Raw genomic sequence first — 14,685 nt, forward strand, 5'->3', positions numbered from 1 at the left:
GTAGGCTGGTCATTTTTACAATGTTAATTCTGTTCAATCCATAAACATAAAATGTCTTTCATGAGAAGGACAGTTTTCCATAGTGTCATTTTCAATTCCTTACGTCGGAGATTTGAAATTTTCATTGGAGAGGTCTTTCACATCCTTAGGCTTATTCTAAAATACTTTGTTGTCTTGATGTGTTATAAATGAAAGTGTGCCCATTATCTCTTTCTCGGTGTGTTTGCTGGTGGGGTATAGAAGGGATATTTATGTTTTATTAATTAATTAATTTATTTATTTAAGTTACATTCTGACTGCATCTTCTTCTCCCTCTTCTCCTCCCAGTTTCCCCCTCTCACCTCACCCCCCATCATTTTTCTGTCCTCCCTTTCTCCTCAGAAAAGGGGAGGCCTCCCATGGATATCAGTCTGCCTTGGCATATCAAGTTTGCAGCAGGACTAGGTACATCTTCTATTGTAGCTAGTCAAGGCAGGCCAGTTAAGTGAAAAGGATTCAGATGCAGGCAAAGGGGTCAAAAACAGCCCCCCGCTCCTATTAACAGTTCCACATGAAGACTAAGCTACACAACTGTTACATGTGTTCAGAGGGCCTGGTTCAGTCCCGTGCATGCTCTCTGTTTGGCAGTTCAGTCTCTCTGGGCTCCGATGGGCCCAGGTTAGTTGATTCCGTAGGTTGTGGTGTCCTTGGCCTCTCTGATTCCTTCAATTCTTCCTCCCTCATCTTCTGCAGGTTTCCCCAAGCTCCACCTAATATCCAGCTGTGGGTATCTGCATCTGTTTCCATCAGTTGCTGGGGGAAGCCTCTCAGATGACAGCTATGCTAGGTGCCTACCTGTAAGTATAGTAGGATAAGGGATAGTGGGTTTATAAGTTAATATTGGACCTCTCATTTCCTGAAATTGATTGTTTTCTAAAGAGTTTTATGTTGAAATTTTGAGACCTCTTACATACAATATAGTATCATCTGAAAACAGGGGCGATTTGACATTTTTCCTATTCCTGTCCCTTTACCATATTGCATCAGCTACTGAGGAACTACATAAAAAAGGAGTGGGAATAGTCGCCAGCCTTGTCTCGTTACTGATTTTAATGAGATTGCTTCAATTATTTTCTCCCTTTAGGATGATGCTGGTTGAGAGAATATTCCCTCCTGTCCTATCTTCCCTGGGAGCTTTATCTTGAAAGCGCGTTGAAATTTATCAAAGGCCTTTCCATCATCTGTTGAGATGATCATTTGACATTTGTCTTTGAGTCTGTTTATGATTTATTATATTTATAGATTTAGGTATGTTGAACCAACCTTACTTTTCCAGTATAAAACCAACTTGATCTTGTTGAATGATCTTCATGGTATTTGATTGTATTTGGTTTGCTAGTAATTTATTGGGGATTTTTGCATCAGTGTTAATCAGGAATATCAGTCTGTAGTTCTATTGTTGTTGTTTGTCTTTACAGGGTTTGAGTATATGAGTGATAGTGGTTTTAAGGAATGAGTAAGGAAGCTCTTCCTCTGATCCTGTTTTTTAAGAAAGACTGGTTGTAGCTTTTGAAAGCATGGTGTAATTCTTCTGTGAACCCATCTGGGCCTGAGTTTTTCATTTGCTCGTTTGTTGTTGTTTTGTTTGTTTGTCAGAAGACTTATTTTTTTATACTTTTATTGAATGTCTATGATTTACACGTCATGCACCAAAATCCCTCTCCTCTCCCCAGTAAAATAAAACAAACAGACAAACAAAATAAATCTTGTCCCAGAAGCTGTAGTGTATCACACAGTATAGCCTTTTGTCCATTTACTTTCAAATGTTCATTGCTGCGAGTCATGGGTCTGGTTGGAGGCCTACGCTATTGTTACGGGATCCTCACTGGGACTGTTGTTGGATATCCCGTTGTTGCCATGTGTCATGGAGATTCTTAATCTCAGAAGACTTATTACTGTTTCAATCTCCTCTTTTTTTATGTGACCCTAACCAAGGGTCACTTAACAAGGAATGTGAAGAAAAATAAATAATAATAAGTTTAGGAAATACAGAGTTTCATAAGAAAGTGAGCATGATTGTAACACATCACCAATTACAACTTACAGCATTTATTTAACTTAAACAGCATTTATTAAAACAGATATTCTTGTGGAAACTTGAAAATGGAGAAATGGGAGGGGGGCTTCAGAAAAGAAAGCGTAGAAATGTGTTTTGTTGTGGTGTAAGAGAGTTAAGACCCACACAAAAAGGAATATGAATGTAAAAATGTGGAAATTTGAAAAAGCTTGACACAATGCTATAGTCTACTTTAAGGAATACCGCTGAAAGACACAGGGGTGGCAACTAGGAGATAAATAGTGATTTAAAAAAAAAAAACTTTTAAATAGATGGACACAGAAAATAAAAGTTAATGTTGAACCAGAACAAACAAGGATGACACCAATAACCATGCTAGTGCAGAAGGCGGGGAGTGGAGCATAGGGAGCCTCAACCCTAGCTAGACAGAGAAGTACAGGAACTGCAATTCTTCTGCCTTCCCCTCCCCCTCCCCCTCCCCTTCCCCCTTTCCCTGTTCCCCTTAAGCTCCTCCTGCTGCAAGGCAGCATGACTTCCTGAAGAAAGATTGTCCTGAGTGTACCCTGAATGTAGACAAAGTTTAAACCACAACCTCTGTCGTTAGTTGTTTGGAGTCTTTCAGTAGGAAATGACCGTGGACCCCTTTCCAGTCTCATCTCCTGCTGCCTTCATTTGCTCCAGACAAATTCAACACTTGTGATGTCTCAAAACACCTCTGAATTTCCCTCATCATATCTTTGTTCACGTTGTTTGTGACCATCATACATTTCCAAGCTTAATCTAGCTTAATGGCATTCAGTCTCACCGCAGTGTCCATCGGTGGGAAGACAATGAATGGGAGTTGTCTTTCCCAGAAGTCTCTTCCCAGCCTCCACCATTCTCAGGCCCTGCAACAATGAAATGTATCTCTTTCTTCTCTATACTGCTATGTGACTTTGCTTAGGTTTATTTATAGGAATTTTTACATGCTGCCTCAGAGTAGTTATTTTTACTTCATTTTCCTATTAAGTTATTTAAAAAAAAAAAAAAAAGCCTTAAAGCCCAAAATATTTTACTCATCCCCAATTCATGTCATGAAATACAAAACAGTAATCCATGAATGACTGGACAAGGTACACATTCACATGGTCAACTTCATCAAAGTTCTGTGGCCACACATCTTCTAGTAGTTCCAGCCGAAAACCCAGAAGTCTGAGAGAGATTAAGTATTTTCAGATTCTAAATATAAATAGGAATTCTCTCAGACACAGAATGTGATTTTCTTCTTCTTCTTCTTCTTCTTCTTCTTCTTCTTCTTCTTCTCCTCCTCCTCCTCCTCCTCCTCCTCCTCCTTCTTCTTTTTTCTTCTTCTTCTCTTCCTCCTCTTTTTTTTTTTTGAGAACAATGTTAAGTTAATTGGGACTTTACCTTTATTTAACTTTGATTCCTTTTTTGTTAAACATTTTGTCCCCAGTATTTTTGTGTTCATTTCCCCATCAACTAGCAGGAAGCACTGTAGACAGAATATCAGATAACCCTGTGCAGTCTGTAGATGGGTGCCCTGTCTCCAGTGCCAAGAGTTCGAGTCTTGGAAGGAAGACTGGCTAGCTCTGCCAAAGCCGCTTCAGCTGTCCAAAATACAGAGAGTTCTAGTCGCCAGTAGCTGTGACTGTGCCCTATATATAAGAAATAGAGTCCTTCCCAATGAAAAAAATGTTAAAAACACAATTTTAATACCTAAATGTGGCACCATTTCCCTAAAAGGAAGTCCTTAGCTAACAACAACAACAAAAAATTAACTTATTTTTCATACATCCAGCAAGTTTCATTTGAATAATCTTTTCTCAATCTCTGAACATTTTTTTCTTTAAGAAATTCATTAAATTTGGTCTTAATTTGTTTTTTACAGTGTAGGCAATAGAAAAATACTGTTAAAGAAGGGATGATTAAATTAAGGGGGGGTGTGCATGAATATGCATGTAGGTACCACGGTCAAAATTAGGTGTTTTCCTCTATCGTGCTTTCACCTTGGTTTTTTTATTGTTGTTTTTGTTGTTTTGTTTTGTTGAGACAGGATCTCTTGTTGAACCTGAAGTTCACTGATCAGGATGGGCAGCTAATTAATTCCTGGGACCCGCTTGTATCTATTTCCCTGGTTACAGAAGCATGCTCCAACTCCTAGGTTTTTTTGTAGATGCTGGATATCTGAACCTAGGGTGTTGTGTTTGTGCCCCAGACACTTTACCAGATGAACCATCTCTGCAAACCATAAATACTGAAGTACAGGAAAGGGTACCAGTTTTAAATCTGTCACATAGGGCCTGTTCACCTTTGAAGAAATACAACCAGCTCTCCTTCTCATGAGATGAGGCAAGCCTACCACAGCAGATCACCTTTTCCGTTTGCAAATGAGTGCCAGGTCAGGTCGGAGAGCTGTTCACCAGTCAAGTCAAGCAAAAGTCTTCCCCTCTCCTTTTCAGTTCATGGGAGGGCGGGGGTGGGGGGGGTGGGGGGGGAGGCACCTAATGCAGCCAGTGAAACTTTCATAGGACCTTGGACTGTTAGAAGCAGTTTTACGTTTGGCACCATATGGCAGGTGTTTCAAGACTTTACCTCTACCATGAAATCTTTTCCCCTCCCCTTTTGTTTGTATTCCATTGTTTTATGTTCATTTCTACCGAGCATGGGTCGTAAGCCTTTACAAATCTTGAAATGATTACAATCAAAAGAATTCGGCCAATAGCATCCCCTCACTTTTGCCGAAGTGACTCTTTTCTGTTATTTCCTCTATCAGTCTCTCTCTCTCTCTCTCTCTCTCTCTCTCTCTCTCTCTCTCTCTCTCTCTCTCTCTGTGTGTGTGTGTGTGTGTGTGTGTGTGTGTGTGTGTGTGTGTGTGTGTTCTGTCCTTTCCTCCTCCCGACCCCCTCAACACATTTCAAAGAGTGCCCTAATAAACGGTGACAAACTTGCACGTGCTTCCCTTATGACTAAATCTCTGGGCCTCTGGCCAATCCCTGCCTTGCTCATATGGCCCCAAACTTCAGGCATCCCAGTCAGGAGCCTCCCCTCCCCTCCCCCTCCCACCCCCCAACCCCCCGCCCCGGCCCGGCCCCCTAGTTGGAACAGCAAAGGCGGATGGTGCTGGGGAGTAGCGGTGTCTTCCTCCTAGGGGAAGGTGAAGCAACTCTACAGAAGAAGAGGGCGTTTCCTTCTCACGAGCTGTAGCTGGCTCCGGGTCTTGGCCTCGGGGCTCCACCCAGCCCCTCCCGGTGCTCAGGGAAAAGCCAGTCGCCACACACAGGCACACTCAGGCTGGGCTCCACGCCCTAAGGAGAGCAGCCTTGGGGCCCATTACCATAGCAACTGCTGGGCTCCCTCCACTTCCCCACCCAGCTGATTCTCCCCCACCTCCACCCCACCCCCTCCTTCCAGCGCAGCCAACCGGCTTGTGCGTCCCTGGAGCGCGCTATAAAACCTGCGCGGGTGGCGCTTGCTGCTCAGCCAGACCTGGGTGAAGGGGCAGTCCCAATCTCCAGCCCGAGACAGCCTTAGCATGCACAGCATGCAGAACATGAGCGTCTTTCTGCGAAAGCGGTGCCTCTGCCTAGGCTTCCTGCTCTTCTATCTCTTAAGTCAAGTAAGTGGCGCACGCTTAGGATGGCCAGGCGTACTTGGCTCCTCTGGACTGCTCTTGATCCTTCCCGCGCTCAGGGCTCATTCTGCTTTAGGGTCCCTGACAACCAGGGTTCGTTTTCTTGTCTCGCCGCTCCCCCTAGGTTTCTGCAACTCAGCGCTGCCCGACCCCGTGCCCGCTCCAGTGCCCCACGACACCGCCTACCTGCGCCCCCGGGGTGCGCTCGGTGCTGGATGGCTGCTCCTGCTGTCTGGTGTGCGCCCGTCAGCGCGGGGAGAGCTGCTCTGAGATGAAACCCTGCGACCAGAGTGGTGGCCTCTACTGTGACCGCAGTGCAGACCCCAGCAACCAGACTGGCATTTGCATGGGTAACCCTGTCCCTCCTGCTCTCCCCTCCTTGGCCTGACCTCTCCTCAGCCAACTAGGTGAAACAGTTTTCTCTCGTTGCCCTCTTTCCCCCCTTTCCCGGAGAACTAAGCTAAAAACATTTGTAGCAATATTACAGTACAGTAAGTGCCATGTGAGTGTGGAGAACTTACCATGTACCAGGCATCGGGCTGAGAGAAAACGTGCTCCATGCAGGTACATCACTTGCCTTCCAGAGAAGGGCCAGTGAAATTATTTTATTTGGATTTTCAGGGGAAACGCTTCCGGTGATGGGAGTATGGGCTTACCCACAGGCCTACAGCCTTCCTCCCCACTCCCCCCCCAATCAGCTTAGCACATTTGTTTTCACACCTGTAATTGTCCTATTTGAGCCAAAGCAATTCCTTCTCTTGGGAGGACTATGTCACTCCTCCCTAGGCTGCAGTAAAATACAGTACAGGCAACGAGCCAGTCCTGCCCCGTGAAAATTCATCAATGGGAGCTCAATTTCCCATGAGGTACACTGCTATCTATAATCATGGTTGTCCTCTACCTCCCTGGTAAGAGTTTAAAAGTAAGCCTTTTCCTTCCTTCTTTCTTTCTTTCCTCTAAGCTAGTGATGACTTACAGTGCTCAATGCCAAGAAAATAATGCCCATCCCAATCTGAAACCTGTTTGGTTTTTAAATCCTAAACTACTGCAGAAGGAGACTCTAAGATGGATCTTGGGAAACGGTCTTATCTTTAGAGATGGGGGAGGGTGTCTCTGGAGTGTGACTGAACCTTTTGTTCTTGTCTTTGCTCTGTCCTAGCAATGAAACCATCTGAGGGCAGGTGATTTCAGTAGGAAGCAGAGAGCTCTATTAGAGGCCATCAACTAACCAGAAAGTGTGTATTGGCACATTGCCAGAGTCTGGAGTGTTTACACACCTCCTTGCTCATTCATAAGAACTAGGTGAAGAAAGAAGGGCCAGGTGGGATTGGTGCCTTCTCCTTGTTCTGGAAGCATCTCCAGGGACCTGAATCCTGGTATAAGAAGCCAGCCATCTTGAACTAGAACAGGAATAGCTTCTGACCATGTCCTCCCAATGTCACACAGCTTTCCAGTTGAATTGTGCTTTCAATTTTCTCTCTCCCCTTCCTTCCCTCTGCCCTCCTTCCTTCCTTCCTGAACATCCTAGTTCTAGAAGGAGACAACTGTGTGTTTGACGGAGTCATTTACCGCAGCGGAGAGACGTTTGAACCCAACTGTCAATACCACTGCACCTGCAGAGATGGGCAAATTGGCTGTGTGCCCCGCTGCCAGCTGGATGTACTACTGCCGGGTCCTGACTGCCCAGCTCCAAGAAAAGTGGCTGTGCCTGGAGAGTGCTGTGAAAAGTGGACCTGTGGGCCAAATGAGCAGGCCACACTGGGAGGCCTGGCCCTTCCAGGTGAGGAACCCAGCAGAAGAAGGAGAGAGTTGGGGTAGACACAGTCACAAAGCAGGTGGAACTCGAAGCTAGCTATTCCCTCATGAATTCCAGATTGCCCGCTGAGATCAGATGCATCATTGACTTAATTCTGATGCTAGACGCCTGACATTTGTACACAGCTTCTCTTTTAAATGAGCCCAGTTGAGCTCAACACCAGGTGAGCAGTGCACATGTGAGGACCTTAGTTGGAACCCCCCCCCCCAACACCCTTAAAAACTGGGCCCTGTCTGTAATCCTACTGCTGAGGAGGCAGAGATGCGCAGGTCACTTGAGTTCACTGGCCAAGCAGACTAACCTAATCAGTTAGCCCTAGATTTCAATGAATGAGCTCCCGTGGGATAGCATTTAAGATACATCTATGGCCTCCAAACACATGTGCATACACAGGCATGTACACCTGCAAACACATGGCCATGCACACACACACACACACACACACACACACACACACACACACACACACACAAAAATTCAGTTGTTTAGCATGACCCCTCTATGTACCAAAGTACATGTTGAAAGCATTCAGCTTATTATGATGCTCCCTCATATAATTTCTGTTTCTTGTGACAAGTTGTCCCAAGTATCTTATGGTCGGGTGATTAAAGATTTCTTTAAAGTCCTACATTGTGCCTACCCACCAAGGGTTTATAAACAAATCTAGTGCTGTGCTCTTCAAGAACTGGTATGTATTAGCTGCAGAATTAAAATTCACCATCTAATGTTATCTGAGGGTCAACGCTTAATTGGTCCCCATATTTTACTCAAGTAACTGTATTTATGCCTTCGATAGCCTACAGGCCGGAAGCCACTGTCGGAGTGGAAGTCTCTGATTCCAGTACCAACTGCATTGAGCAGACGACAGAGTGGAGTGCGTGTTCCAAGAGCTGTGGGATGGGCTTGTCCACCAGGGTCACCAACAGGAATCGCCAGTGTGAGATGGTGAAGCAAACACGCCTCTGCATGGTCCGGCCTTGTGAACAAGAGCCCATGGAACTGACGGACAAGGTACGAATCTAGAGGAGGCCTATCACGTTATAGCAGTGGCCTCGCCTCCTTGAAGCCTGGCCTCCAAAAAGTCGTTGTCGCACTAGCTGACTGGGAGAAAAAAAAATCTGCTATAGCTGGGCATTGACCTAGACAAAGGGCATGGAGCACCCTGAATCAAAACGAGCACTTTCTATCTTTCTGCTTAATTTACGTAAATATCCCCAAACAACTCACTATAGTTCCACAAACAACTGAGGACGCTTAGTAAATCCTGTCCTGTGCATCCAGTTGTAAAGTACAGCTGACATTAGTGAGGCTAGTTTCTAAATAAATCAAGTACAAGCTATAGGAAGAAGCAGGACAGAGGCTGTCTGCTTTACTCCCCTTGTAGTCTAAAAATCCTACTATGTGACCCAGAACATATTGTGTACACAGTAAATAGCTGTCAGTAAACGCATGAATGGGTGTCTGGAAATTATCAACTATATTTTTAAAAGGCTGGTAGAAATAGTACGTTTGCCAAAGTAAGGAAACATGAGCCAAAGGAAACAGCGTACTTCCTCCCCGCCCCCACCTTTTTTTTGTTGTTGTTGTTGTTGTTGGAACTATGTCAACATGGTATGTTGACTCTAGGTATAAAGTGTGCAGATCAGGAGCCCTAATTGGTTCCTGGTGATATAACAGGTCTTGTTGCAGAACAGGATCAGATAAGTGTAATATCAGATTTAACCATTACATAGATCCTTATATCAACAGACCCCAGAAACTCAAGCTCTGTGTATCTCTACTCTGAAGCAGTATCATACCATGTTTAAGGGGACAACACTAGGACCAGTCAGCCTGGCTTGAAATTCTCTCGACATGGCCCAGCTGTATGAGCTTGGGCAACTTATTTTAAATTCTTTCGCCACAGAGTGTGACCATTGAAAATATCTCTTGCTGGGCATAGTGGCATATGCCTTTAATCCTAGCACTTGGGAGGCTGAGGAGGCAGGTAGACCTCTGTCAGTCTGAGGACAGCTTAGTCTACATAGAGAGGTCCAGGAAAGGCAGAGCTATACAGAAAGACTCTGACTCAAAAAGAAGAAAAAAGAAAGAAAGAAGGAAGGAAAGAAAGAAAGATAAAAGAAGAAAGAAGGAAACATCTATCTTGAGGTTATCATAAGGATTGAACAAAATAAGCTTATAAAATGTTGGACATAGATTAAATACTCTGTTAATGTTAGCCATGAAATACTTAAAAATTTCCCCTACTGCTACAGAGTCCCTTGTGATCCGACTAGCTGTGAAACTGTTCAGCTATATGATTTCAGAGATTTATTTCAACTTTGTTTCTTCTGCAAATTCAGAAAGAACACCTAAAGACACCTTTTCTCCAAAAATTGTACCCTAGAAATTCGTCTTCTGACACATTAGGAAATGTGTCACTTCACAATGAATGTTCACCACATAACCAGTCACACGTTTACCTGCATGCACACACAAATCACAGCAATGTTGCTACCTCTGGTTTTTAGTGGCCATTACAGAGAATATATGCTGGCCAGGAGGTGGTGGCATGCACCTTTAATCCCAGCACTTGGGAGGCAGAGGCAGGTGGATCTCTGAGTTCAAGACCAGCCTGGTCTACAAAGCAAGTCCAGAACAGCCAAGGTTCCACAAAGAAACCCTGTCTAGAAAAAAAAAAGAGGGAATACATCCTAAATATTAACTATAAAAAAGAAAAAGTAGTCCCTTCAATATTTTCATGAACATAGTTACTTCTTAATTAAATAAGCATTTTTTTTATACAAGGCTTCCAGAATTTGGTCTTCTGTAATGTTCCTTTACACAATTGATGTTTATTTTAACACTTCACTTTATATTGGGAAATACTATGCTTAACACCTTTGTATGGTGTATACATTTTATACAGGTTCTGTGAATGTGTTTTGAATATGACACTACATTTTTTCTTGGTTCTGAGATTTATTAAGTCTATGACTGAGGCTCTTATTGTGTAGTCCCCAGATAAACAGCAGCATCCTCAGATGCATGGGCCTCACATCACTTGTGCAAAGTCCGAACCTCTAGCTTAAGGACCAAGACTTTTCTAATGAACCCCCAAGGTGGTACTAACATACATGACAGTTTGAGAACCACAGACATAAAAGGACTCCTAGTCATCACTCCACATACCATGAGCCTCACCCAACCAAGTGTGCAGTGGAGAATTGTGACATGTGTAGGGGAGTAAGGAAAAACACTTAGGTGTTTGCTTATTTAATGAAATTGTGTCTTTTTTCTTATTATGTGAACTGGTGGGATACAGGATAAACTTTTCACTCGATTTGGTTTCATGGGAAGAATATTAAATTTCACTGTCCTATAATTTTTAAGGATGTAATGTATCAGAAGGAATTGGCTTTGCATCAAACAAACTCTAATACTCAAGATTTTCTGATTATCTATCCTTTGAGAGCTCCTTTTTCAAATAAAATTGAGTCAATTATGCCTTGTATAAACAGCTATTCCTTGTATGAACGAATGCTGTAGGAATTAAATGAATTAATGCCAGAAAAGTCCCCAAAACATTGATAGACTTTACTAATGCCATGTTTGGTCCTTCTCTCAGTAACACCAAATAGTGCAATTAGCTGAATAAAAACAATGTCTTTAAGTAAGAGATGCTTTCTTCCTCCTGATCATAGACTCAAAGACATAAGGGGATTCTGCATATTTAGCATTATATTCAAATCCAAGATAGAAAAGAAAATGAATGCAAGAGACAAATAAGACATATCCAAAGTGGTTGGACTGATGATGTCATTGGCCAAATTTATCACAAATTCCGAGGTGCCCTGGGGAAGCAACTGATATTATCTGGCAACACTATCCAAATAAAATTGATGATTTGTTTTAAAAAGAAAGACCAAAGGACATTGGGTTGGGAGCTGCTAAAGTCGTTCTTCAGAATTGCATGCAGGCTTTCTACTCAACACTGATCTTTTTTCTTTGATAGAAAGGTAAAAAGTGTCTCCGCACCAAGAAGTCCGTGAAAGCCATGCACCTACAGTTCAAGAATTGCACTAGCCTACATACCTATAAGCCCAGGTTCTGTGGGGTCTGCAGTGATGGCCGGTGCTGTACCCCGCACAACACCAAAACCATCCAGGTGGACTTCCAGTGTTCCCCGGGGCAGATCATCAAGAAACCAGTCATGGTCATTGGCACCTGTACCTGTCACTCCAACTGCCCTCAGAACAATGAGGCCTTCCTCCAGGAGCTGGAGCCGAAGACCAGCAGAGGAGAAATATAACACTGATGGAGGCAAACTGTTGCCGCAGCATGGCCTGCCGTCGCCTAAGTATAGGAAACATAGTGAAGCGGTGTCCCATGTATGTTTCTGTGATCGTATGAGGTCATTTATATTTGTCTTTTTTTTTTTAATGAAAGATGTTCCAAATGTAAACATATAATCAACGTAAGCTCAGGATATGGCTTAGGGAGGACTTGCCTTCCCCCGTGCTGTTTATTGCAACTGCAAATCTGCGTAAATTTAAGTCAGATGGATGATTTAGTTTGTAGAATGTGTCACGTTACACTCATCTTCTGTGCACTAGTTAAAGCCCAATAAATGGCACAGAAATGAATGACATGGGGAGCTCTAAGATCACATTGAAGGTGTACATATATATCATCCTATGCTGAGGTTGACTTGAGGGACCTCTTCTGCGCTCCCTTTTGGCGTAGGTCAACTCCATCCTCCCAAGTCTAAGATCCATGGAAACATACAACTCTTTAAGAGGGTGTTCGGAGATTATTTTCTCCTTAGTGGCATACTAAGAAATGTGCTGCTGCATGCACATGGTTTACATGCATGCAGGCACAACACCCACCCATATACTTAATGTAAAAATAAATAAAAAATTAAAAATAAAAAAAAAGAAAGAAATGTGCTGTAGCTACAGCATACAGAAGTAGGATAGCTGGTAAATACGTGGACTGGTGTCATGAACTTTCTCCATTGTAGACACACTGACTCCTTTCCATTCGAAAGAAGCTAGACCCAAAACTCCTAATGCAGAGATGACAGGGCCTCTCAGCCCGTGGTTTGTATCCTAGAGGCTGCTGAGGCCCACTTCTTCATAATTCAGCAAGGACTGTCGTAGTTAAATAGTCCACTGAGAACCAAGACATCTAATTACAATCTCTGATGACTTTCAAATGTGCTTTTAGTGCAGTTTTTGAGAAGGAAGAGCAGAAGCCACGAATTTTATGATAGTTTGGAGTTACTGAAGACCTGTTCAGAGTACACCCTTTGGTCATGGTAATGAAAACACCAGATACACATGTGTACCTGTGTGTGATTACTATGTAAAGATCACAAAATCTGCTGCAAAATGCCATTTGTACATCATCACACGCGTTCCACTTTTCTCCTTAAAATATTTATGAAATATAAATTATACATTTTGTAAAATATTCTCTTTAATTTCTCTACTTGTCAGACACAACTTTAAAAGAATATGATGTTCTAAGTGCGTGATCCTGGTATTAGTTTTGTGTTACAAGTTTAATGTTGTTTATTGAAAATAAAACTCCATGAATTAAATAGGGCATCAATCAGTAGCATCAATTGAAAGCAAAGTGGGCATTTTGTCATGGGCTCATAACTTTTTATCAGAAGGAAAAGAGATGGTTCTTACTGCATTTAGTCATCCCCACCACCAAGGTCTCAAATTTTCTCTGCCATTTACATGGACCATCTTCTTCAGCACTTACACACTGATATCTGAGTCTGCTACCTTAGGATTAATAGTCAGTTCTCTGAGTCCTTTATCAAATTAAAGGGCCATTTCCCAGGTGACATCATTAGTACCCTCTTTCTCAACTAGCACTTGCTACATGCCCATAAAAACACACAGTTGCCCCCCTGTAGCCATCAGAACTGTACCACAGGATGTAGGCAACCAACCTTGGACTAGAGAGATTAGCTAGAACAAATGTTACTTTGTAGCTAATTGGTACTGTGTAGTTGGCCTAGAGTGGTTGCACAGGTAACAGTCATTTGCATAACCTAAGTGTTAAGTTGGGTGTTGTGAGTAGTCCAAAGACGATAAGGCATAGAGGAGGGTGTGGACATGTTCTATACAAATACTACTGTTCTGTATGAAAGACTTGAACATCTGTCAATTATGGTTTCCAAAGGACTCAGTCTCTCAGGCATACTGAAAGGCACCTGCGTTTCCTGTGGTGATACAGAGCAGGACCATGCCAGGGCTGCCATCTGGGTGACAGAAGAGCCAAGCCGCAGTTAACATGAGCTTTTATAGTTTGAAGTTTCTGAACTATGAGCCCACAGTTCTTCCCTAATTTAAAAAAAAATAGATTTTTTTCCAACTTTATTTCCTCAGACCATAGCCTCCTTCTCATACATCTTTACAGCTAGTTTATATTTGCCTTCAAGATAAGCTGGGAAGCAGATTGGACTTCTAGGAGTTGATTCACAGGAGATTATGAAGGCCAGCCAACATTTATGGCATACTTACATTGGACTAAGGTCTTCGCTTTCATTACATCATTTAATTTGAACAATAACATAAAGTCAGTGCTCCCTACCTCCTCTGGCTACTTGTGAGAAATACTTCTTAAAAACCAGAAGGTTAAAAGAAAGGACCATGAAGTCTCTAAGTGAGCCAAGTGCTTTCTGCACAGGTGTAGGCATCTGAGTTTGGATCTCCAGCACCAGTAAAAGCTGGGTGTGGCAGTGCACACCTGTGTTCCCAGTACTGGTGGAGAAGGGTGGGGACACAATGATCCAGGTTTGGTGAGGGACCCAGTCTCAAAGCATTAGGCGGAAAGGAAGAGATGAAGACCCTCAACATTGATTTCTGACCTCCACACATGAACAAAGGGACTCGAGTACACACACACATACTCACATATACACATACACACTACAAACTCACAATCACAACCACACACAGTTAAAAGAAGATAGTAAATGTAGAATTTAAACCAAAAAAAAAAATCTTGTTTGTTCTTGTTATTGCTACTGAATGACTCCACACTAGAATTTATCCATCTTTGGAGCTGCTTAAAACTGGTTTTCATAATGGGTTCCAATAATACAGATTTAGCTAGATAAATCATAATGTATCGATTTTTAGGGGGAAAAAAACAAATCTTTAAAGAATGCAAAAATAA

At 42.8% G+C, this 14,685-nt stretch overlaps 1 protein-coding gene across 1 annotated transcript; it reads left to right on the plus strand.

Annotated features, from left to right (window-relative positions):
* The first annotated feature begins 5,465 nt into the window (after positions 1–5,465).
* On the plus strand, positions 5,466–13,095 carry CCN3 (cellular communication network factor 3). The gene is made up of 5 exons (XM_084749520.1): positions 5,466–5,672; positions 5,812–6,037; positions 7,216–7,467; positions 8,300–8,514; positions 11,498–13,095. The coding sequence occupies exons 1-5, from the start codon at positions 5,589–5,591 to the stop codon at positions 11,792–11,794; spliced, it is 1,074 nt and encodes a 357-aa protein (XP_084605646.1). The 5' UTR covers positions 5,466–5,588; the 3' UTR covers positions 11,795–13,095.
* Positions 13,096–14,685: the final 1,590 nt, after the last annotated feature.

This window comes from Acomys minous (genome assembly GCF_964271855.1).
Source record: "Acomys minous genome assembly, chromosome: 12".
NCBI lineage: Eukaryota > Metazoa > Chordata > Mammalia > Rodentia > Muridae > Acomys > Acomys minous.

Coding starts and splice junctions, on each gene's coding strand:
- CCN3 (XM_084749520.1), top strand. CDS start 5,589: ATGCACAGCATGCAGAACATGAGCGTCTTTCTGCGAAAGCGGTGCCTC. Junction 5,673..5,811: donor TCTTCTATCTCTTAAGTCAA/GTAAGTGGCGCA, acceptor CGCTCCCCCTAG/GTTTCTGCAACTCAGCGCTG. Junction 6,038..7,215: donor CCAGACTGGCATTTGCATGG/GTAACCCTGTCC, acceptor TGAACATCCTAG/TTCTAGAAGGAGACAACTGT.